This window comes from Triticum urartu, chromosome 1 (genome assembly GCF_003073215.2).
Source record: "Triticum urartu cultivar G1812 chromosome 1, Tu2.1, whole genome shotgun sequence".
Lineage (NCBI taxonomy): Eukaryota > Viridiplantae > Streptophyta > Magnoliopsida > Poales > Poaceae > Triticum > Triticum urartu.
In genome coordinates, this window is record NC_053022.1 from 544653801 (window position 1) to 544678639 (window position 24839).

Genomic DNA, 24839 nt, shown 5'->3' on the forward strand with positions numbered 1-24839 from the left:
GTGCATCTAGTGCCACCCCTAGTTAGTTTTGGAGTATTGACGACAAACCTAGTTGAGGGACTAATTTGTTTGTGAGAATTGCAGGATAACACAGGTAGAAGTCCCTCATTGATTCGGTTTTCCTACCAGAGATGATCCCTAAAAATGTATGAAGACATTGAAGTCAAAGGTGGTAAGTGAAGACATTCACCTTGAAGACTATGACAAGAGAAGACATCGCATGAAGACTATGGAGCGCGAAGACTTAGATCTTTCATAGTTCTTTTTCTTCTTTGTTGAGTCATAGGAACCACCGTACTGTTAAGTGGGGTCCAAGAAAACCAGTCAGAATGACTGAAGTGATGCTTAACCAAGATCCTATGTCTTCGAGTGAAGACTATGAGAGGGAATCTTGTTTAGAGTTGGACAAGTCAGCTTTGCTTGTAGCCCAAGTAATGTTGCCGTGTGTGTTTGAAATCTGACCGTTGGAATACGTGTCAGTTCCTTAGTGACCCAGGGTCATTTCGGACAAATCAGGTTGGGTTGCCTAGTGGCTATAAATAGCCCACCCCCTACAACCATAAACGGTTGGCTGCTTAGAGTTAAAGTATGGCTTTTGTCGTTTGATAGCAACCCACCTCAAAGCCTTTGAGAAAGAATTCCTTGAGAGGATAAAGCCCTAACCAACCAGAGCCAAAGAGTGTTAGGCATCACTTAAGTCTTCTTGTCTGTGTGATCTGAAGACTTATGACACTTGAGGACTGTGAATCCTCCAGCCGGTTAGGCATCGCGTTCTGACCATCCAAGAGTCATTGTGGATCGCCGGTGAACGAAGTCTGTGAAGGTTTGGAAGTCTACCTTGAAGACTTACCAGAGTAATTGGGCGAGGACTGGGTGTCCTTAGCTCAAGGGGAATAAGGTGAAGACGAGGTCTTCTGAGTTGAATCTCAGCCTCCCTAACCAGACGTATAGTTGTCACAGCAACTGGAACTCGTCCAACAAATCATTGTCTTCAACGAGTCACTGGTTTCATCCTTCCCTTCCCTTTACTTACTGTTGGTTCTTGTGAAGTAATTGTACGATAGCATCACCATTCGACTTCACTAAGTGCTTACGTACTGATTGGCTTCTCAACATCTTCCTACCTGATCCTTACTGCCTAGCTGATATTTGTCATTGTGCTTTCACTTCATTAAATACATGACTATGGGTTGCCTAGTGTAGTCTACCTTCCGCTGCATGATAATAGGTTTATTTCTATCATTTGTCTTCGAAACTCACATGTTTTGAAGACTTTCTTAAAAATCGCCTATTCACCCCCCCTCTAGTCGATCACTAGCACTTTCACGCTCGGGCTGGAGTCGGGGTCGCCGCCCGTGTCGCCCCAGGGAGAGAGCGACGCGGGGGCCTGATACCACTTTCACACACGTACTCATTTGACCTTGTGAGCAGCCGGAGCTACAGATCCTAGCTTGTCAAATAAAGGTTGTCAATTCGAGCTTTGATCGAGCCCAACTCTGTTCCCGCTAGTTGGCAGGCAGGCCTAGCATAGTAGTATATGATATATCTCAGCAACAATAATGTATATTGCTTAAACAATCCTCTGAGGTACATTGAAAATTTCTAGTGTTGAGTGGCTTGTACTCAGTTTGATGTGCTGCTATTCATCATTAATTGTTCTTTTAGTTTGTGGCAGGGAACTATAGCTGAATGAAAATGATGTTATGTGAGCTCATTTTGGTTATGTCAAAAAGCCTCCATTTATATTCTTGTAAACTACTACCTCTGTCTTGGTTTATAAGTCCCTTTGTAGTTTGTGCCAAATTTTGACTAGAGATTTAACTAACAAAATATTAATGCATGTCACCAAAAATTATATCACTGAATTCGTATTTGAACATAGTTTCCGTTTATATAAATCTTTTATGACATACATTAACATTTTGTTGGTTAAATTTGAGGTCAAAATTTGGCACAGAATATGAAGGGGACTAATAAACCAAGAAGGAGGTAGCAAGATTGAGTTCGCAAACCCTATATATTTATTCTTAAATACACACAATCATGCGTACCATCACATTAAAGAAGGAGCGGCAAAGAAGCCAGATACAAGGCCTTTGGGCCATTACAATGCTAATCACAAGAATTAGCCACCATGCACACCCACTATGCCTACTACGAAACACGCTACCCTAGTCCAACGTCATGCCAAGGTGATTTTTTTCCAACCGGGCTCACACCCCTTTCCATTAATTTTGCAATCAACGGAAATACATCAGTCTGTTTTTATCAAGTCTGTTTAAGCACCAGGACGACCACTTAACTAAAGGAGACTAGATCGACCGATAAGACTGACTGCAAAAGCTAAATGAGACTGAAAGGGGGGAGCGAGCTGGTGTATCATCAGGAAACCCACCGCATGATGATCCTCGAGCGGATCATCCGCCATGGGGCGAAAACCGGATGACACAAACAAGCCACTACCCAACTAAAGACAACGGTTCCCAGGAAGAAACTACAAGTATACCTCGACGACTAGCCAAAATAAGACCAGGAGACATAGATCCAGCGGGCATCAAACCCCAGTGGATAATAGGACTTAAAAGGAGACCCAAGCAGCGAACCCAGCTAACCAATATGGATCCCATCCCTGTCGCCCAAGAGAAGCCTGTCATGAGTGAAGGTCCTGTCCGCCAGTGCAGCAGCCACGTGAGCCAACCTCTTCACGCCAGCTTGGAATTTCGTCTTGTCTTCAGCTTTAAGTAACCCCTCCCAATACAACATAAACGAGCAGGTAGTGAAAACAGCCTCTAGGGGAGTACGAGCTACATATTTATCAAAGGTAACTTTATTGCGGAGACACCAAATTCCCCAACATATGGCAGCAGTAATCATCATATAGAATTGATTCCCTCCTGGAAAGAATCTATAGAACCAGGCAAAGCTTTGCCAAAGTGATCGGGGACAACAAGAAACCCCAACTGTCATACCCAGCGCGCCCCAAACTATACGAGCAAGAGGGCAGGTAAAAAACAAGTGGTTCGTAGTCTCTATATTTGTACAAAAGGAACACATAGGATTTCCAAGCCACTTCCTATTGCGCATATTGTCTCGCGTAAGCACATCATTCTGAAATAACTGCCATAAGAAGATTTTAATCTTCAATGGAACAGGGGATTTCCAAACCCAATTATAATTAGGGCTAGCCAAGTTTCTTTCCAGCCATTCATACATCGTTTTAGTCGTAAATTTCCCTCTACTACTAAATGCCCAGGAAATAGTATCTGAAGAATTACTCAGCGATAGCTTTTTAGCCTCCATGACCATCCAAGCCCACTGCTCTCCCAACACACCTGTCAATCTGTGTCTGAAGTCTAGATCATAGTTACTCGTTACCCAGGATGCCAGAGTACTCTCCTGATCATGGCAAATACTGAACAGATCAGGGAACCGATCTTTCAAAATGATATTCTCTACCCAAGGATCATGCCAGACCCTAGTCAGGTTACCACTATTGATGATGATTTTCCTACCAGCCATATATGAGTCCTTGACTTTCATGATAGCTTTCCAGCAAGGGGAATCAGAGAAACGACCTCGTATATTGGCTACTGTCTTGTTATTAAAGTATCTAGCTCTAACTATACGCTGCCATAACCCATCGCTTGTTTCGAGTTTCCACCACCATTTAACGAGTAGGGCAACATTCTGTTTATGAAGATCCTTAATACCCAACCCCCCTGTTTTCCTAGATCGACAAACTCTTTCCCATTTAACCATATGATACCCATGTTTCTTGTTCTTCCTCCTCCAAAAGAATCGTCTATGATGTTTATCCATCTTTTCAATAAAGGTTTTATTGAAAAGAAACATCGACATGAGATAAGATGGAATCCCATCAAGACTGGAACCCAATAAAGTGAGTCTAGCCCCGAAACAGGCCGCATAGGCCACCCAGGCATCAAGCTTTTTAATCATTTTACCATCAAGGAAATCTAAATCCGCATTCTTGAGAGCGGAGTATGTTACTGGGACCCCAAGGTACTTCATAGGTAAGGTGCCCACTTGGCAACCAAACATATCAGCGTGAACTAAATCAATATCATTATCTCCTCTGATATTAAAGACCTCACTTTTCTCAAAATTGATTTTTAAACCTGACATGAGTTCAAAAAGATAGAGCAAGAGTTTGACATTGATGGCTTTGTTGATATCATGTTCAAAACAAAGCACCGTGTCGTTAGCGTACTGTAGGATGCCCACCCCATCCTCAATAAGATCAGCAGCTAACCCCTTAATAAGACCGTTTTTGAGCTGTCAGCACCATCTTAGTCAGGCACTCAGCCGCAATATTAAAAAGAAAAGGGGAGTGAGGATCACCCTGTCTCACCCCCTTAGCACTTTGTATGTATGGCCCTACCTCATCATTGATCTTGACGCTGACTGTGCCATTCATAAGAATTTGAGAAACCCACCCACACCACTTGGAGTTAAACCCACGTTTCACATGACAATTGAGTAAAAACTCCCAATTAACTTTGTCATAAGCTTTCTCGATATCAAGCTTAAGTATTACCCCCACTTCCTTCTTGATATGAGTATAGTGTAAAATCTCATGCAAGGATAATATGCCATCAACTATATGTCTCCCTTTAATGAAAGCATTTTGTTGCACACTGAACAACTTATGTGCATATTTGCTGGCCCTAATGTCCATGGCTTTGGTGAGTAATTTGTAGGGACAACGCAACAAACAAATGGGCCAATATTGCTGAATTCTATTGGCCTCCGATGACTTAGGTAACAGAGTTATAATGCCATAATTCAGCCTCTGTACATCTAGCTTGCCCTCATAAAACCACTCAAACATGCTCACTAGATCCGGGGAAACTACCTCCCAGCAATGTTGATAAAACTCAACAGGGATGTCATCCGGTCCAGGGGCACGGTTAGTTTTCATGTCAAACAAAGCCTTTTTGATCTCCTCAAGAGAGAAAGGACGGGTCAAGTCATCATTGTCATCAGGAGTGATATTTTCTTCCCGAGACCATAATGTTGCATCTATCTGACAGAGATTGCCAGGAGCCGGTCCAAATAGGTTTTTATAATATTCAGTAGCATGAGCTAATAAATTTTTGGTTCCTTCTATGGTCACTAATCCACACTCAAGGGATACCATGGAATTTTTCCTACGACGCCCATTAGCTACCTTATGGAAAAAATCAGTGTTATTGTCCCCTTTCAAAAGCCACCTCTCGTTAGAGAATTGGTGCCAATGAAGCTCCTCTTCAACACACATCTCATTAAGTTCTACCAGGATATCAAGTTTCCTAGTATAAGCTTCCCCACATAGTCCAACCTCCTCCTCCAGTTTTTCCAATTCCTGAAGCTCAAGCTTAATAATCCTCTTTCTAATTTTGTTATGTCCAAACAGATTAGACCCCCATCCTTTAAAGAATTTTTTGAACCTCTTCAGCTTAATGTTCAAAGAGTCGATGGGATTGATAGTGTATACCGGTCTTGACCAGATCTCAGATACCAGGGGAAGGAAATCTGGATTCTTAAGCCAAGCATTATCAAATCTAAAACACCTATTACCTGGTGCTCTAGAAGAAGCTCTCCCTCCATCCAACAGTAAGGGGTTGTGATCAGAATTTTCTTTGACAAACTTATTTACTGATGCAAGGGGATATAAATCTTCCCAGTCAGGAGACATAAGGACCCTATCCAATTTTTCCAAAGTTGGGTTTTCCTGTTTATTGGACCGGGTATAACAACCACCTGTCATGTGAATTTCCCTCAACCCAAGCAGGTGTATAACAGAATTGAACACTTCAGAGAAGTGAGATATGGCTGTTTTTTAATTCTTCTCCCCACTGTGTCGAATGATATTAAAGTCTCCCCCAACCAAATATGGCATGTTAGTATTATGGCACATAGAAGACAGCTCTGCGATGAACTCAGGTTTATGTTCATCATGAGCAGCACCATATACAATCATCAAAGACCAACTACAGTTCTTGACCCTATCAAACAGATCTAACTATAGGATGTAATTACCATGCCTAGTCGTAAGGATATCAAATTATCTTTACTAAGCCCACAAAGAATTCCTCCAGACTTTCCCCTAGAAGGAACCCACTCCTAATGAAACTTTTGGCTCAGGTCAAGCTTCCTAAAAAAGGATGGCTTATATGTCTCTTTCATAGTCTCTTGTAACCCAATAAAATCAATCTCATTGGCATTAATCATATCTGTGAGACAGGTAGACATGCCTTTCTTACCTGCCCCCTTGCAATTCCAAAAGATGCCTTTCATTTATATCGTTCTGGTTTATCCCTAACTCTGGTAGGTCTGCCAGGGTCCATAGCAGCCTTACCCTCTCCTTTTTTCATTTGACTTCTTGTCATAGGTCTGACAAATTTATTAGGAGACATAACCACCACTGATCTTTCGCGGCAATTTTTCTTTTTCTTTTGTCTAGACTGAACAAGGATAAAAGGGTCCTCACTATCCTTATTGTCATCATCCCAAGTAAAAGAGAGGGGCACATCATTACCTAACCCATAATTGATGGTTATCTTAGGGGGATTCACATCATTATTTTTATCATGCAATAGATTTCTAGAAAGTTCAAGTTCACGTAGAATATCTATAGCAGCAAAATTATCATCTGGAAGTTGCACTCCCATCAATGAAGCACGCAATATAATGGCATAATCAGACAAAACAGAAAACTAATTTTTTTAGTTGGGCACTTCCATACCTTCCGAATCCCGCTTCCTCATCCTGTTGGTGGCCGCACCCTCCACTTTTTCCAGTTTCTGCATCTGTCTACGTGGAGCATATTCCTCATAATCATATTATCTTGAGTTGGGGACCCAGATGGAGACTCAACTGTATAAGTACTACAGTTCTCTCCCCCTTCCATAGACCCTTCCTCAAGTGGAACAATGTGAGGCAGGGATGGCCATGCGACATAATCTGCCAAAGGAGGAAAAGTACTCCCATAAGTTGTATCATCATAATGGAGATATAGAGGTGAGGGAGGAACAGGAGTCAAAATTCCCCAAGCACCTTTATGAACATCAACATCATGGATGGGAGGTCGAGTTATCTCTTCCATTTCCAGCCCTCATGGACTTTTTCATTAGTAATATTACCAATTTGAGGATCACAATATGACATTCTTTCAGTAGCATGTTCTCTAGCCATGGTTTCGATAAGCAGCTCTATGGTTACCCTCATCACTTTCCTCTTCTTCTTCACTCTCAGCAACAGCAGCCAACCTCTGCCCCCCTTTGTCATAGTTCTGGGATGAATAAGTACCAACCATGGAAGCACTTGTTTCCCCTTGCCCAGCAGAATAAGCAGGATATGATTCCATCCTTGCTTTCTTGGGGAAGGAAGGAGATGCACTGCTATCAACCACAATGGAGGACTGGTTTTTGTCACTGATACGTCTCCAACGTATCTATAATTTTTGATTGCTCCATACTATATTATCTACTGTTTTGGACTATATTGGGCTTTATTTTCCACTTTTATATTATTTTTGGGACTAACCTACTAACCGGAGGCCCAGCCCAGAATTGTTATTTTTTCGCCTATTTCAGTATTTCGGAGAAACAGAATATCAAATGGAGTCCAAACGGAATAAAACCTTCAGGAACGTGATTTTCTCACCGAACGTGATCCAGGAGACTTGGACCCTACTCCAAGGAGTCAAAGAGGCGGTCACGGGGGTGGGGGCGTGCCCCCCTGCCTCGTGGGCCCCTCAGTGCTCCACCGATGTACTCCTTCCTCCTATATATACCTATGTACCCCCAAACGAACAGAGAGGAGCCAAAAACCTAATTCCACTGCCGCAACTTTCTGTATCCACGAGATCCCATCTTGGGGCCTGTTCCGGAGCTCCGTCGGAGAGGGCCGTCATCACGGAGGGCTTCTACATCATCATAGCCCCTCCGATGAAGTGTGAGTAGTTTACCTCAGACCTTCAGGTCCATAGTTAGTAGCTAGATGGCTTCTTCTCTCTTTTTGGATCTCAATACAAAGTTCTCCCCCTCTCTTGTGGAGATCTATTCGATGTAATCTTCTTCTTTTTGTGGTGTGTTTGTTGAGACCGATGAATTGTGGGTTTATGATCAAGTCTATCTATGAATAATATTTGAATCTTCTCTGAATTCTTTTATGTATGATTGGTTATCTTTGCAAGTCTCTTCGAATTATCCGTTTGGTTTGGCCAACTAGATTGGTAGTTCTTGCCATGGGAGAAGTGCTTAGCTTTGGGTTCGATCTTGCGGTGTCCTTTCCCAGTGATAGAAGGGGCAGCAAGGCACGTATTGCATCGTTGCCATCGAGCATAACAAGATGGGGTTTATTTCATATTGCATGAATTTATCTCTCTACATCATGTCATCTTGCTTAAAGCGTTACTCTGTTCTTAACTTAATACTCTAGATGCATGCTGGATAGTGGTCGATGAGTGGAGTAATAGTAGTAGATGCAGAATCGTTTCAGTCTACTTTTCACGGACGTGATGCCTATATACATGATCATGCCTAGATATTCTCATAACTATGCTCAATTCTGTCAATTGCTCAACAGTAATTTGTTCACCCACCATAGAATACTTATGCTCTTGAGAGAAGCCACTAGTGAAACCTATGACCCCCGGGTCTATTCTCATCATATTAACCTCCATCACTTTAATCTTGCTTTGCTTTTTTACTTTTCCTTTTACTTTTCACTTTGCATCTCTATACCAAAAATACCAAAAATATTATATCTATCAGATCTCACTCTCGTAAGTGACCGTGAAGGGATTGACAACCCCTAATCGCATTGGTTGCGAGTAGCTATTGTTTTGTGCAAGTACGAGGGACTTGAGCGTGGCCTCCTACTGGATTGATACCTTGGTTCTCAAAAACTGAGGGAAATACTTACGCTACTCTGCTGCATCATCCCTTCCTCTTCGGGGAAATCCAACGCAAGCTCAAGAGGTAGCAAGAAGAATTTCTGGCGCCATTGCCGGGGAGTCTACGCAAAAAGTCAACATACCAAGTACCCATCACAATCCCTATCTCTCGCATTACATTATTTGCCATTTGCCTCTCGTTTTCCTCTCCCCCACTTCACCCTTGCCCTTTTATTCGCCCTCTCTTTCTCAATCTCCTACTCCCTCTCTTTCTCTATTTGCCTTTTTTGCCCGTTTCTTGTTTGCTCGTATGGTTGGAATAGTCGTTTATTTATTACTAAATAGAGAAGCTAATATCTATGGATCCTCATCTGCTTGCCAATCTTTTTAAGAGATCCAATTATGATGAACCAATTCCTAGTGATTTGGATACACTAGATTATCTTTATAAGCTTTTGCCTGAAATCCATAAATCTGAAAATCGTGATGAAGTTCTTTATGAAGTGACTCATGATAGATCTTTGAATAAAAATCATGATTGCAATGATTTTATTATAAATTCTCTTGATGCCAATTGTGCTAATAATATGCAAAACCCTAAGCTTGGGGATGCTAGTTTTGCTATGTCTACTACTTGTTGCAATGATTATGATTGGGGTGATTCTTCTTTTGATCTTGAAAATTTATTTAAACCCCATGATGAATATGAGATTGATTATAATGTTTGCAATAATATTTAAAGTGGGTTTGGAATAATGTCAACTTTAGATCCCACATATTTAGAGAATGTTCAATCTTATGAAGTTTTTGATAAAAGTGCGTTTGGGAAGGTCATGACTTTAGTTAATGTTAATTCCACTATTTCAGAAAAGTGCCAACCTTGCATGCATGTTGATCATGTTGAGAATATTTTATGTGATAGCCATATTGTTGAATTTGCTTATGATCCTACATGTAATTACTATGAGAGAGGAAAATATGGTTGTGGAAATTTTCATGTTACTAAATTACCTCTCGTTATGTTGAGATTGCTATTGTTTCTTTCCTCTTCCTTGCATATGCTAGTTTTTGCTTGCCTTGATAATTTTTTTTCCTATAAGATGCCTATGCATAGGAAGTATGTTAGACTTAGATGTGTTTGTCACATGCTTTATGATGCTCCTTTTGTGCTTCAATTCTTGTCTTTCATGTGAGCATCATTAAAATTATCAATGCCTAGCTATAAGGCTTTAAAGAAAAGCGCTTGTTGGGAGACATCCCAATATTTTTCCATGCTGTTATTTAATAAATAATTTATTTATCCTCTGTTTTGGTTGTGTTTTTTGTGTTTAATTAGTGTTTGTGCCAAGTAGAACCGTTGGGAAGACTTGGGGAAAGTCTTGTTGAACTTGCTGTAAAAAATAGAAACTTTAGCGCTCACGAGAACTGCTGTCATTTTTATTTGAAGAGTGATATTTAGTTAATTCTTTTTGCAGATGATTAATAGATAAATTACTCACGTCCAGAAATTTATTTTAGAATTTCTTGGGTTCAAGATATTGCGCTAGCTACAGATTACTACAAACTATTCTGTTTTTGACAGATTCTGTTTTTTTGTGTGTTGTTTGCTTATTTTGATGAATCTATGGTTAGTAAAATAGTTTATAATCCATAGAGAAGTTGGAATACAGTAGGTTTAACACCAATATAAATAAATAATGAGTTCATTACAGTACCTTGAAGTGGTTTTTTGTTTTCTTTCGCTAACGGAGCTCACGAGTTTTCTACTTTAAGTTTTGTGTTGTGAAGTTTTCAAGTTTTGGGTGAATTCTTGTGATGGATTATGGAACAAGGAGTGGCAAGAGCCTAAGCTTGGGTATGCCCATGGCACCCCCAAGATAATCCAAGGACACCAAAAAGTCAAAGCTTGGGGATGCCCCGGAAGGCATCCCCTCTTTCGTCCACTTCCATCGGTAATTTACTTGGAGCTATATTTTTATTCACCAACATGATATGTGTTTTGCTTGGAGCGTCTTGTATTATTTGTGTCTTTGTGTTTTAGTGTGCCACAATCATCCTTGCTGTACACACCTTTTGAGAGAGCCATGCATGAATTAAAATTTGATAGAATACTCTATGTGCTTCACTTATATCTTTTGAGCATTATAATTTTGCTCTATGTGCTTCACTTATATCTTTTGAGCTATGTAGTTTTGCTCTATGTGCTTCACTTATATCTTTTGAGCTATGTAATTTTTCTCTATGTGCTTCACTTATATCTTTTAGCGTTATAATTTTGCTCTATGTGCTTCACTTACATCTTTTAGAGCACGGTGGTGGATTTGTTTTAAAGAAACTATTGATCTCTCATGTTTCACTTAAATTATTTTGAGAGTCTTAATAGCATGGTAATTTGCTTAATAATAATATGCTTGGTATTCAAGATTTGTGAAACTTTCTTTTCAGTGTGTTGAATACTAAGAAAAGATTGAAGCATGATAATTGTTTTGAGATATGGAGGTGATAATATTAAAGTCATGCTAGTTGAGTAGTTGTGAATTTAAAGAATACTTGTGTTAAAGTTTGTGATTCCCGTAACATGCACGTATGGTGAACCGTTATGTGATGAAGTCAGAGCATGATTTATTTATTGATTGTCTTCCTTATGAGTGGCGGTTGGGGACGAGCGATGGTCTTTTCCTACCAATCTATCCCCCTAGGAGCATGCGCGTAATACTTTGCTTTGATAACTTCTAGATTTTTGCAATAAGTATATGAGTTCTTTATGACTAATGTTGAGTCCATGGATTATATGCACTTTTTCCCATCCTTCCACCTTTGCTAGCCTCTCTAATACCGCGCACCCTTCGCCGGTATCATACACCCACCATATACCTTCCTCAAACAGCCACCATACCTACCTATTATGGCATTTCCATAGCCATTCCGAGATATATTGCCATGCAACTTTCCACCATTCTGTTTATCATGACACACTTCATCATTGCCATATTGCATATCCCGGTACACCGCCAGAGGCATTCATATAGAGTCATATTTTGTTCTAAGTATCGAGTTGTAATTGTTGAGTTGTAGGAAAAATAAAAGTGTGATGATCATCATTATTAGAGCATTGTCCCAGTGAGGAAAGGATGATGGAGACTATGATTCCCCCACAAGTCGGGATGAGACTCCGGACGAAAAATAAATAAAAGAGGCCAAAGAAGCCCAAAAAAAGAGAAAGAAAAGAGGCCATAAAAAAGAGAGAAAAGGCCCAAATAAAAAAATGAGAGAAAAAGAGAGAAGGGACAATGTTACTATCCTTTTACCACACTTGTGCTTCAAAGTAGCACCATGATCTTCATAGTAGAGAGTCTCTCATGTTATCACTTCCATATACTAGTGGGAATTTTACATTATAGAACTTGTCTTGTATATTCCAATGATGGGCTTCCTCAAAATGCCCTAGGTCTTCTTGAGCAAGCAAGTTGGATGCACACCCACTTAGTTTCTTTTGATGAGCTTTCATATACTTATAGCTCTAGTGCATCCGTTGCATGGAAATCCCTACTCACTCACATTGATATCTATTGATGGGCATCTCGATAGCCCGTTGATACGCCTAGTTGATGTGAGACTATCTTCCCCTCCTTTTGTCTTCTCCACAACCACCATTCTATTCCACCTATAGTGCTATATCCATGGCTCACGCTCATGTATTGCGTGAAGATTGAAGAAGTTTTGAAAAAGTTAGAGTATGAAACAATTGCTTGGCTTATCATTGGGGTTGTGCATGATTTAAATACTTTGTGTTGTGAAGATAGAGCATAGCCAGACTATATGATTTTGTAGGGATAACTTTCTTTGGCCCTGTTATTTTGAGAAGACATAATTGCTTTGTTAGTATGCTTGAAGTATTATTATTTTTATGTCAATATAAACTTTTGTCTTGAATCTTTTGAATATGAATATTCATATCACAATTAAGAAGATTTGTATTTAAATTATTCCAAGTAGCACTCCGCATCAAAAATTCTCTTCTTATCATTTACCTACTCGAGGACGAGCAGGAATTAAGCTTGGGGATGCCTGATACGTCTCCAACGTATCTATAATTTTTTATTGCTCCATACTGATGTCTAATACACAACCTTCTTCTTGTAGACGTTGTTGGGCCTCCAAGTGCAGAGGTTTGTAGGACAATAGAAAATTTCCCTCAAGTGGAAGACCTAAGGTTTATCAATCCGTAGGAGGCGTAGGATGAAGATGGTCTCTCTCAAGCAACCCTGCAACCAAATAACAAAGAGTCTCTTGTGTCCCCAACACACCCAATACAATGGTAAATTGTATAGGTGCACTAGTTCTGCGAAGAGATGGTGATACAAGTGCAATATGGATGGTATACAAAGGTATTTGTAATCTGAAAATATAAAAACAGCAAGGTAACTAATGGTAAAAGTGAGCGTAAACGGTATTGCAATGATAGGAAATAAGGCCTAGGGTTCATACTTTCACTAGTGCAAGTTCCCTCAACAATACTAACATAATTGGATCATAAAACTATCCCTCAACATGCAGCAAAGAGTCACTCCAAAGTCACTAATAGCGGAGAACGAACGAAGAGATTATGGTAGGGTACGAAACCACCTCAAAGTTATTCTTTCCAATCAATCCGTTGGGCTATTCCTATAGGTGTCACAAACAGCCCTAGAGTTCGTACTAGAATAACACCTTAAGACACAAATCAATCAAAACCCTAATGTCACCTAGATACTCCATTGTCACCTGAAGTACCCGTGGGTATGATTATACGATATGCATCACACAATCTCAGATTCATCTATTCAACCAACACATAGGACCTCAAAGAGTGCCCCAAAGTTCTATCGGAGAATCACGACGAAAACGTGTGCCAACCCCTATGCATAGGTTCATGGGCGGAACCCGCAAGTTGATCACCAAAACATACATCAAGGTAATCACATGATATCCCATTGTCACCACAGATACGCACGGCAAGACATACATCAAGTGTTCCCAAATCTTTAAAGACTCAATCTGATAAGATAACTTCAAAGGGGAAACTCAATTCATTACAAGAGAGAAGAGGGGGAAAGAAACATCATAGGATCCAACTATAATAGCAAAGATCGCGATACATCAAGATCATATCACCTCAAGAACACGAGAGAGAGAGAGAGAGATCAAACACATAGCTACTGGTACATACCCTCAGCCCCGAGGGAGAACTACTCCCTCCTCGTCATGGAGAGCACCGGGATGATGAATATGGCCACCGGAGAAGGATTGCCCCCTTCGGCAAGGTGCCGGAACGGGTCTAGATTGGCTTTCGGTGGCTACGGAGGCTTCTGGCGGCGGAACTCCCGATCTAATCTTTGTTCTGGAAGTTTTAGGTTACGTAGGTATATATGGGTGCAGGAGGTACGTTAGTGGACCGAAGGGGGGCCATGAGGCAGGGGGCGCGCCCCAGGAGGGTGGGCGCGCCCCTACCCTCGTGAGCTCCTCCTTCATCTTCTGACGTAGGGTCCAAGTCTATCTGGTAGGTTTCCTTCCAAAAATAACTTCTCTAGTTGATTTCGTTCCTTTTTGACTCCATTTGATATTCCTTTTCCTTGAAACACTGAAATAGGCATAAAACAGCAAATCTGGGCTGGGCCTCCGGTTAATAGGTTAGTCCCAAAAATAATATAAAAGTGGAAAATAAAGCCCAATATTGCCAAAAACAGTAGATAATATAGCATGGAGCAATCAAAAATTATAGATACATTGGAGACGTATCAAGCATTCCCAAGCTTAATTCATGCTCGTCCTCGAGTAGGTAAATGATAAAAAGATAATTTTTGATGTGGAGTGCTACTTGGCATAATTTCAATGTGATTCTTCTTAATTGTGGTATGAATGTTCAGATCCATAAGATTCAAGCCAAAAGTTCATATTGACATAAAATGATAATACTTCAAGCATACTAACTAAGCAATTATGTTTTCTCAAAATAACATGGCCAAAGAAAGCTATCCCTACAAAATCATATAGTCTGGCTATGCTCTATCTTCACCACACAAAATATTTAAATCATGCACAACCCCGATGACAAGCCAAGCAATTGTTTCATACTTTTGGTGTTCTCAAACTTTTTCAATCTTCACGCAATACATGAGCGTGAGCCATGGACATAGCACTATAGGTGGAATAGAATGGTGGTTGTGGAGAAGACAAAAAGGAGAAGATAGTCTCACATCGACTAGGCGTATCAACGGGCTATGGAGATGCCCATCAATAGATATCAATGTGAGTGAGTAGGGATTGCCATGCAACGGATGCACTAGAGCTATATGTGTATGAAAGCTCAACAAAAGAAACTAGTGGGTGTGCATCCAACTCGCTTGCTCACGAAGACCTAGGGCATTTTGATGAAGCCCATCATTGGAATATACAAGCCAAGTTGTATAATGAAAGATTCCCACTAGTATATGAAAGTGACAACATAGAAGACTCTCTATCATGAAGATCATGGTGCTACTTTGAAGCAAAAGTGTGGTAAAAGGATAGTAGCATTGTCCCTTCTCTCTTTTTCTCTCATTTTTTTATTTTTTTATTTGGGCATTTTCTCTTTTTTATGGCCTCTTTTTTCTTTTTTTATTTGGGCTTCTTTGGCCTCTTTTATTTATTTATTTTCGTCCGGAGTCTCATCCCGACTTGTGGGGGAATCATAGTCTCCATCATCCTTTCCTCACTGGGACAATGCTCTAATAATGATGATCATCACACTTTTCTTTACTTACAACTCAAGAATTACAACTCGATACTTAGAACAAGATATGACTCTATATGAATGCCTCTGGCGGTGTACCGGGATGTGCAATGATGCATGAGTGACATGTATGAAAGAATTATGAATGGTGGATTTGCCACAAATACTATGTCAACTACATGATCATGCAAAGCAATATGACAATGATGAAGCGTGTCATAATAAACGGAACGGTGGAAAGTTGCATGGCAATATATCTCGGAATGGCTATGGAAATGCCATAATAGTTAGGTATGGTGGCTGTTTTGATGAAGGTAAATGGTGGGTTTATGGTACCGGCGAAAGGTGTGCGGTACTAGAGAGGCTAGCAAGGGTGGAAGGGTGAGAGTGCGTATAATCCATGGACTCAACATTAGTCATAAATAACTCATATACTTATTGCAAAAATCTACGAGTTATCAAAGCAAAGTATTACGCGCATGCTCCTAGGGGGATAGATTGGTAGGAAAATACCATCGCTCATCCCCAACCGCCACTCATACGGAAGACAATCAATAAATAAATCATGCTCCGACTTCATCACATAACGGTTCACCATACATGCATGCTACGGGACTTGCAAACTTCAACACAAGTATTTCTCAATTTCACAACTACTCAACTAGCATGACTTTGATATTATTACCTCCAAATCTCAAAACAATCATCAAGCATCAAACTTCTCTTAGTATTCAACACACGCATAAGAAAGTTTCACAAATCTTGAATACCAAGCATGTTACTATTAAGCAAATTACCATGCTATTAAGACTCTCAAAATAATTTAAGTGAAGCATGAGATATCAATAGTTTCTATAAAACAAATCCACCATGCTCTAAAAGATATAAGTGAAGCACTAGAGCAAATGACAAACTACTCCGAAAGATATAAGTCAAGATCAATGAGTAGTCGAATAATTATGCAACTATGTGAAGACTCTCTAACAATTAATAATTTCAGATCTTGATAATTTATTCAAATAGCAAGCAAAGCAAAATAAAATGACATCTAAGAATAGCAAACATCATGTGAAGAAGCAAAAACTTAGGATCAACCGATACTAACCGATAATTGTTGAAGAAGAAAGGTGGGATGCCAACCGGGGCATCCCCAAGCTTAGACGCTTGATACTTCTTGAAATATTATCTTGGGGTGCCTTGGGCATCCACAAGCTTGAGCTTTTGTGTCTCCTTAATTCCTCTCATATCACAGTCTCCCTAAATCTCAAAAGCTTCATCCACACAAAACTCAACAAGGACTCGTGAGATAAGTTAGTATAAACCATTGCAAAAACCTTATCATACTCTACTGTAGCAAATCACTAAAATTATTATTCAACGTTGCATACTAAATGCATCTGCATATTTAATAGTCCTATCCTAAAATAGAATCATTAAAGAAGCAAACATATGCAAACAATGCAGTCATAACAGCAATCTGCCTAAACAGGATAGTCTGTAAAGAATGCTGCAACATCCATACTTCCCTAGCTTCAAAAATTATGAAAGAAAATTCCCACTGTAGTAAATTTATCAGAGCTTAATATGCAAAAGGTTTCGACATTTTATCACATGCTGACTTTTCTAGGGAATTATTGCAACAGTGGTAAACTTTCTGTTTTCAAACAGCAACATGTATACTTGTAACATAGGCATAGTAAAGGCTATCAATGCCACTTTTATTGGAATAAAAGATGCAAAACATTGTTCTAAATAACAGCAAGCAAATCCTAACAAAATAAAATGACGCTCCAAGCAAAACACATATCATGTGGCGAATAAAAATATAGCTCCAAGTAAAGTTACCGATGAACGAAGACGAAAGAGGGGATGCCTTCCGGGGCATCCCCAAGCTTAGGCTCTTGGCTATCCTTGAATATTACCTTGGGGTGCCTTGGTCATCCCCAAGCTTAGGATCTTTCCACTCCTTATTCCATAGTCCATCGAATCTTTACCCAAAACTTGAAAACTTCACAACACAAAACTTAAAGTAGAAAACTCGTGAGCTCCGTTAGTATAAGAAAATAAATCATCACTTCGAGGTACTGTAATGAACTCATTATTTATTTATATTGGTGTTAAACCTACTGTATTCCAACTTCTCTATGGTTTATAAACTATTTTACTAGCCATAGATTCATCAAAGTAAGTAAACAACACAGGAAAAACAGAATCTGTCAAAAACAGAACAGTCTGTAGTAATCTGGATCAAACGTATACTTCTGGAACTCATAAAATTCTCAAATAACTTTCTGGACCTGAGGAATTTATATATTAATCATCTGCAAAAAGAATTAACTAAATATCACTTTCCAAATAAAGATGGCAGCAATTCTCGTGAGCGCTAAAGTTTCTGTTTTTTACAGCATGATCAACAAGACTTCCCCCAAGTCATCCCCAAAGTTTCTACTTGGCACAAACACTACTTAAACACATAAAACCACATTTAAACAGAGTCTAGATGAATTATTTATTACTAAACAGTAACAAAAAGCAAGGAACAGAAATAAAATTGGGTTGCCTCCCAACAAGCGCTATCGTTTAACGCCCCTAGCTAGGCATGATGATTTCAATGGTGCTCACCTAAAAGATAAGAATTGAAACATAAAGAGAGAATCATGAAGAATATGACTAGCACATTTAAGTCTAAAATACTTCCTATGCATAGGGATTTTGTGAGCAAACAACTTGTGGGAACAAGAATCAACTTGCATAGGAAGGTAAAACAAGCATAACTTCAAAACTTTAAGCACATAGAGAGGAAATTTGATATTATTGCAATTCCTACAAGCATATATTCCTCCCTCATAATATTTTTCAGTAGCCTCATGAATAAATTCAACAATATAATCAGGACCTAAAGCATTATTTTCATGATCTACAAGCATAGAAATTTTATTACTCTCCACACAAGCAAAATTCTTCTCATTAATAGTAGTGGGAGCAAACTCATTAGAGTAACTATCATGGGATTGAAAATTGAAATCAAGATGAAAAGTTTCATTGTTATTATTATTCTTTAAAGCATAAGTGTCATCACAATAATCATCATAGATAGGAGGCATGCTTTCATCATAATAAATTTGCTCATGAAAACTTGGGGGACAAAATGTAAGTGCATCTAGTGCCACCCCTAGTTGGTTTTGGAGTATTGACGACAAACCTGGTTGAGGGACTAATGTGTTTGTGAGAATTGCAGGATAACACAGGTAGAAGTCCCTCATTGATTCGGTTTTCCTACCAGAGATGACCCCTAAAAATGTAAGAAGACATTGAAGTCAAAGGTGGCATGTGAAGAAATTCACATTGAAGACTATGACAAGAGAAGACATCGCATGAAGACTATGGAGCGCGAAGACTTAGTTCTTTCGTCGTTCTTTTTCTTCTTTGTTGAGTCATAGGAACCACCATACTTTTAAGTGGGGTCCAAGTGAACCAGTCAGAATGACTGAAGTGATGCTTAACCAAAATCCTATGTCTTCGAGTGAAGACTATGAGAGCAAATCTTGTCCAGAGTTGGATAAGTCAGCTTTGCTTGTAGCCCAAGTAAAGGTGCCGTGTGTGTTTGAAATCTAACCGTTGGAACACGTGTCAGTTCCTTAGTGACCAAGGGTCATTTCATACAAATCAGGTCGGGTTGCCTAGTGGCTATAAATAGCCCACCCCCTACAACCATAAACGGTTGGCTGCTCAGCGTTAATGCACGGCTTTTGTCGTTTGAGAGCAACCCACCTCGAAGCCCTTGAGAGAGAATTCCTTACGAGGATAAAGCCCTAAACACCCAGAGCCAAAGAGTGTTAGGCATCACTTAACTCTTCATGTCTGTGTGATCTGAAGACTTATTACACTTGAGGACTGTGAATCCTCTAGCCCGTTAGGCGTCGCGTTCTGAGCATCCAAGAGTCATTGTGGATCGCCGGTGAACGAAGTCTGTGAAGGTTTGGAAGTCTACCTTGAAGACATACCAGAGTGATTGGGCGAGGACTGGGTGTCCTTAGCTCAAGGGGAATAAGGTGAAGACGAGGTCTTCTGAGTTGAATCTCAGCCTCCCTAACCAGACGTACAGTTGTCACAGCAACTGGAACTAGTCCAACAAATCATTGTCTTCAACGAGTCACTGGTTTCATCCTTCCCTTCCCTTTACTTACCGTTGGTCCTTGTGAAGTCATTGTATGATTGCTTTATCTTTTGTCTTCACTGAGTGACTGCTTGTTCTGATTGGCTTCACAATATCTTCCTACCTGATCTTTACTGCCTAGCTGCTATTAGTCATTGTGCTTTCACTCCATTGAATACTTGACTATGGTTTGCCTAGTGTAGTCTACCTTCCGCTGCATGGTGATAGGTTTATTTCTATCGTTTGTCTTCGAAACTTCCATGTTTTGAAGACTTTCATAAAAATCGCCTATTCACCCCCCTCTAGTCGATCACTAGCAGTTTCAATTGGTATCAGAGCAAGGTACTCCCTTGTTCTGTGTGATTCGGTTTAACCACCTGGAGTTTTAGCTATCTCGACTGCAGGGATAATCAAAGTCTCCGTTGCGTGCCTAGTCTTCGATGGAACTCAATATCCCTACTGGAAGAATAAGATGCACATGCATCTTGAAGCCATTGATGTCGACCTATGGTATGTCGTCAAGAATGGCGTTCCCAAGGCCGGTGAATGTGTCACCGCTGCTGATGTCAAGAATTTCGTTCAACTGGACTCCACTTCTAAGAACATCATCTGTGGTCATCTGACCAAAGGACAGTATGGCCATATGAGTGCTTTGGGAACATCTAAGCTAGTTTGGGACTGGCTCTCCAAGGTCAACGAAGGCGTCTCAACACTGAGAGATCAAAGAATCAGTGTCCTTCGCAACATCTTCAACCGCTTCAAGAGAAATGACAATGAGAATGTTCAGCTCACGTTTGATCGACTCACTGACATCACAAATGAGCTTCAAGTCCTCGGCGCCACTGAGATCACCAAGCATGAAGTTGTCAAGACACTCCTGAGATCACTTGACATTTTGTTTGACACCCTAGCCCTGATGATTCAAGAAAGTCCTGACTTCAAAACACTCGATCCGTCTGTCGGTGTACTAGAGTAGGGGTACCCTAGTATCCCGAACTTGTGCACGGGCAGTCGCAGCATCCCGCGGCAAGGCTTGCCGGGTAACCGCCAAGATCCTCCGTGGTTCCTTTGGAGCCATTCAAGAGCAAAGTACTCAAACCAAGGCCCCGGCAAGAGGAGCTGGCCGGGAAGGAAACAAAACCCAGGCAAGAGGAGCTTGCCGGGAAGGCCAACCAAGGCATTTCAAGAAACTTGCCGCGACGCGCCACGCGTCCCGGCAAGGCCCGGTGAGCGACAAGCTCCCGAACACGACAAGACGACGACCGCGGCAAGGAGCTTGCCGCGGGAAACCCCCACTTCGTGCCCGCGCTCCAGCACCCGCCGACGTGTCACTCTAGGACCCTCCCAAGCACACGTGGCGGGAGGCCGTGCAGCTAGGGGTGCGCGGTGGCAAGCAGGCGCTGACAAGATAACCATCGTGGCAAACGGTGGCGTCCCTAGCGGTCCCTTTCGGTACTGTTTAGGCGACACAGACGGGCAATTAATGCCCTTGTCCCCTGCCGTCAGGGTTAGGTATGATACACTCTAGCAGGTAGCTGTGCCTACCACAGCACCTTTCCATTTTTGCCCTTTACCTCCGTTGCCACCTGTCGGTAGCCCCTTGAGCATATAAAAGGAGGCCCGTGTGCAACCAGGAAGGGGGGAGCCAGTTCAAACACTCACGCTCGGTCCGCCAAGAATTCCAACAAGTTGACGCCGAAGTGGGAAGGCCCTTACCGGGTGAAACGAGTCACTGGGCCTGGCGCTGTCCGCCTTGAGACCGAAGATGGCATTCCGGTGAGAAACTCCTGGAACATCGAGCATCTTCGTAAGTTTTACTCATAAGGCGCGGTTGTCGGACCCTGTCCGGCAACCACCCTTTTGTACAAGTCTTGCCGCTGTTGCATGTAATCCTTTGTACAAAGCCAGGCGCAGACCCTGAGCACAAGTAAATGAAGCGCTGGCACCCCGGGGTTATAGCATGCATGCTAGGTCGAGTCTTGTCCTTGGTTAGGGTTGATAGTGCCTAACAGCGGCTAACCCCTAGCTTAGAGGTCGAGTGTCCGTCCCTTTGCTTTTCTTTCGTTCGCAGGGCTCGCATATCCTGGCCAGACCGCTTGAGGACGAAAAGGAGAAGAAGGGCGCGCCGGCACCTGGGCCCCGGCAAGCCAGTGTTGCTGGGGGCTGCGAGTACCAAGAGTCATCCACGGCAAGCCAGAGTTGCCGGGGGCTACGATATCAGATAAGTCTTTCGTCCCTCATCATGCATCCTCTTATGGACTGGGGAATGCGAAACCTCGTTTCTTCCCGAAAACTGTCGTGCTCCCTCAACTCTAGGCCCTGGGGCTCGTTCCCGGGGCCAAGTTTGGTCGTAGTCGCGGCAGCAAAGGGATGAAACGAGGAGGCCGCACCCACCTCGTTCCTGCCTCCGTCAAAGGCGTGAGAAAGGTCGAGCGACGTGGGAAGGCGGCAGGGCCTGTTGCCGGGAGATGAAATGTCTGTCCGAGGGATACCAAGGATTTGCTCCTTGGCGTGGGTTCAACCCGCGAGACAACTAACCCGGCAAGCATCCCCTTTTCATTAAAAAACATCCCACTCAGGTACAGTCCATAGAGGATGAAAAACATGAAAGAGAGGATTACAAGTTTTAGATGCAGCTAAGGCCCGAAGGCTTACAAATTAAAAAGATAAGATGCCCGTAATCCCTTTCCTGTCCCTCTCTTCAGGAGGTAGGTCAAGGAGGCGAAAAGGGCAAAAGGAGCGAGGTGGGGGCTCGGCCGCCCCGCTCAGCGAATCAAGGCACGGGAAGAGCAGGGAGTCGAGGCCGACCCGCTGCCTCTGCTCGCGGCGGCCCAGTTTCCCGCTTCCACCGTCCGCGACCCCAAGCGCATGGGAGCCGCGTGGCGGGGATGCAGAACCAAGGCGACGGATGAGGCGGCCTCGCCCCACCCTGTGATCGCGGGGAGTGGACGCCTTGAAAAACCGCGCACCGGCCCCGTCCAGTAAATGCACCACGCCCCCACACCTACCTCCGTTTAGGGAGGAGGGCGTGAACCGTCCCCTTCATCATGGCCTGACGCATGCTCGCGGGGCTTAGCCCCGCGCACGCCGCCCACGTCACCCACGACGCCGCGTTTGACGCGTGCCGTTCTGGGCGTGCGCGGTGGAAGCGGAGAGATATGCGGCGTGACCTAGGCCGCGCGTGCCCGTGCACTGTTTTGGGCCCGGCCCAACAGCGCTCGGCACCGTGTATGGCCCAGGCCCGGGGGCTCCTGTCGGTGTACTAGAGTAGGGGTACCCTAGTATCCCGAACTTGTGCACGGGCAGTCGCAGCATCCCGCGGCAAGGCTTGCCGGGTAACCGCCAAGATCCTCCGTGGTTCCTTTGGAGCCATTCAAGAGCAAAGTACTCAAACCAAGGCCCCGGCAAGAGGAGCTGGCCGGGAAGGAAACAAAACCCCGGCAACAGGAGCTTGCCGGGAAGGCCAACCAAGGCATTTCAAGAAACTTGCCGTGACGCGCCACGCGTCCCGGCAAGGCCCGGTGAGCGACAAGCTCCCGAACACGACAAGACGACGACCGCGGCAAGGAGCTTGCCGCGGGAAACCCCCACTTCGTGCCCGCGCACCAGCACACCCGCCGACGTGTCGCTCTAGGACCCTCCCAAGCACACGTGGCGGGAGGCCGTGCAGCTAGGGGTGCGCGGTGGCAAGCAGGCGCTGACAAGATAACCATCGTGGCAAACGGTGGCGTCCCTAGCAGTCCCTTTCGGTACAGGCGACACAGACGGGCAATTAATGCCCTTGTCCCCTGCCGTCAGGGTTAGGTATGATACACTGTAGCAGGTAGCTGTGCCTACCACAGCACCTTTCCATTTTTGCCCTTTACCTCCGTTGCCACCTGTCGGTAGCCCCTTGAGCATATAAAAGGAGGCCCGTGTGCAACCAGGAAGGGGGGAGCCAGTTCGAACACTCACGCTCGGTCTTGCTAGCCGCCGGTGTGTACTGTAGCACTCTGCGCTCCCGAGCTAGAAATCAATACAAACCACAAAGCAGGAGTAGGGTTTTACGCATCCGTGCGGCCCGAACCTGGGTAAATCGCTCGCGTGCTTCGCCTCGATCTGCTCTTTGCGTGACCTCTGCCCCCGCCGAACCGGAAGGGACCCGGCCCGCCGGTCCCATAGGTGCCCGCGGATCAGTACCCCGGCACCGTCTGACATACTTGAGAGGCTCAACACACACGAGTTTCAGCTTTCTGAGAAAAGAGACATCTACGGTCCCAACTATGGGCGAACTCGTGCCTTGAAGGCAAAAGCTGTCTCCTCATCTAAAGAAGAGTCTGACAGCAGTTCTGATGATCCTGAAGACATTGGAAAGGATCTTGCTATGCTTGTGAAGAAGTTCCAAAAATTCACCAAGAAGAAAGGCTTCAGAAAGTCCTCACGATCAAGCTCAAGGAATGATGAAGCTTCTGCTCATGACTATAAGAAGAGAACATGCCACAAGTGCAAGAAACCTGGCCACTACATCTCTGAGTGTCCGCAGTGGGACAAGAGAACAAGAAGAAAAAGAAGAGCAAGGAGTATGATTCTGACGACAAGAAGAAGAAGAAATACTCAAAGTATTCTTCCAAGTCCTCCTCAAAGTCTTCATCACACAAGAAGAGCTCATGTGGCAAGGCACATGCGTTCGTTGGCAAGGAAATGGATTCAGAGGAGGAGTCCGCTTATGAGGAGGCGGAGGTGGAGTCTGAGGAGGAGTCCGATTCTGGCGTTGCGAGTCTGGCTACAGCATACGTTGCCAAGTCCATATTGAACACTGAAAACAATGACTCCGTCCCGATGCAAATGACAAGGACTACTCCGCTCCTACCTACTGCTTCATGGCACGCGGGTTGCCAAGGTAAACACACGCACTACTCACTATCAAACTTCCCATGTGAAGATGACTCTGATTGTGGTTCCAAACCCAGCTACAAAACACTTGCTAAAATTGCAACTGAAACAACAGAAAGCTATGGAACATATTCAAAGACTATTAGACAAAAGCGATGACC

The 24839-nt window shown here is 42.9% G+C and overlaps 1 protein-coding gene across 1 annotated transcript in view; it reads right to left on the reverse strand.

Moving 5' to 3' along the window:
• Positions 1 to 24839, reverse strand: part of LOC125533101 — a 100248-nt gene that overhangs the window by 15121 nt on the left and 60288 nt on the right. Inside the window, exons 2-4 of the mRNA XM_048696873.1 lie at positions 4400 to 4422; positions 3072 to 4293; positions 2699 to 2756 (exon numbers count right to left, since the gene is read on the reverse strand). Coding sequence (XP_048552830.1) covers positions 2699 to 2756; positions 3072 to 4293; positions 4400 to 4422 — 1303 coding nt within the window. The remainder of the gene's footprint in view (positions 1 to 2698; positions 2757 to 3071; positions 4294 to 4399; positions 4423 to 24839) is intronic.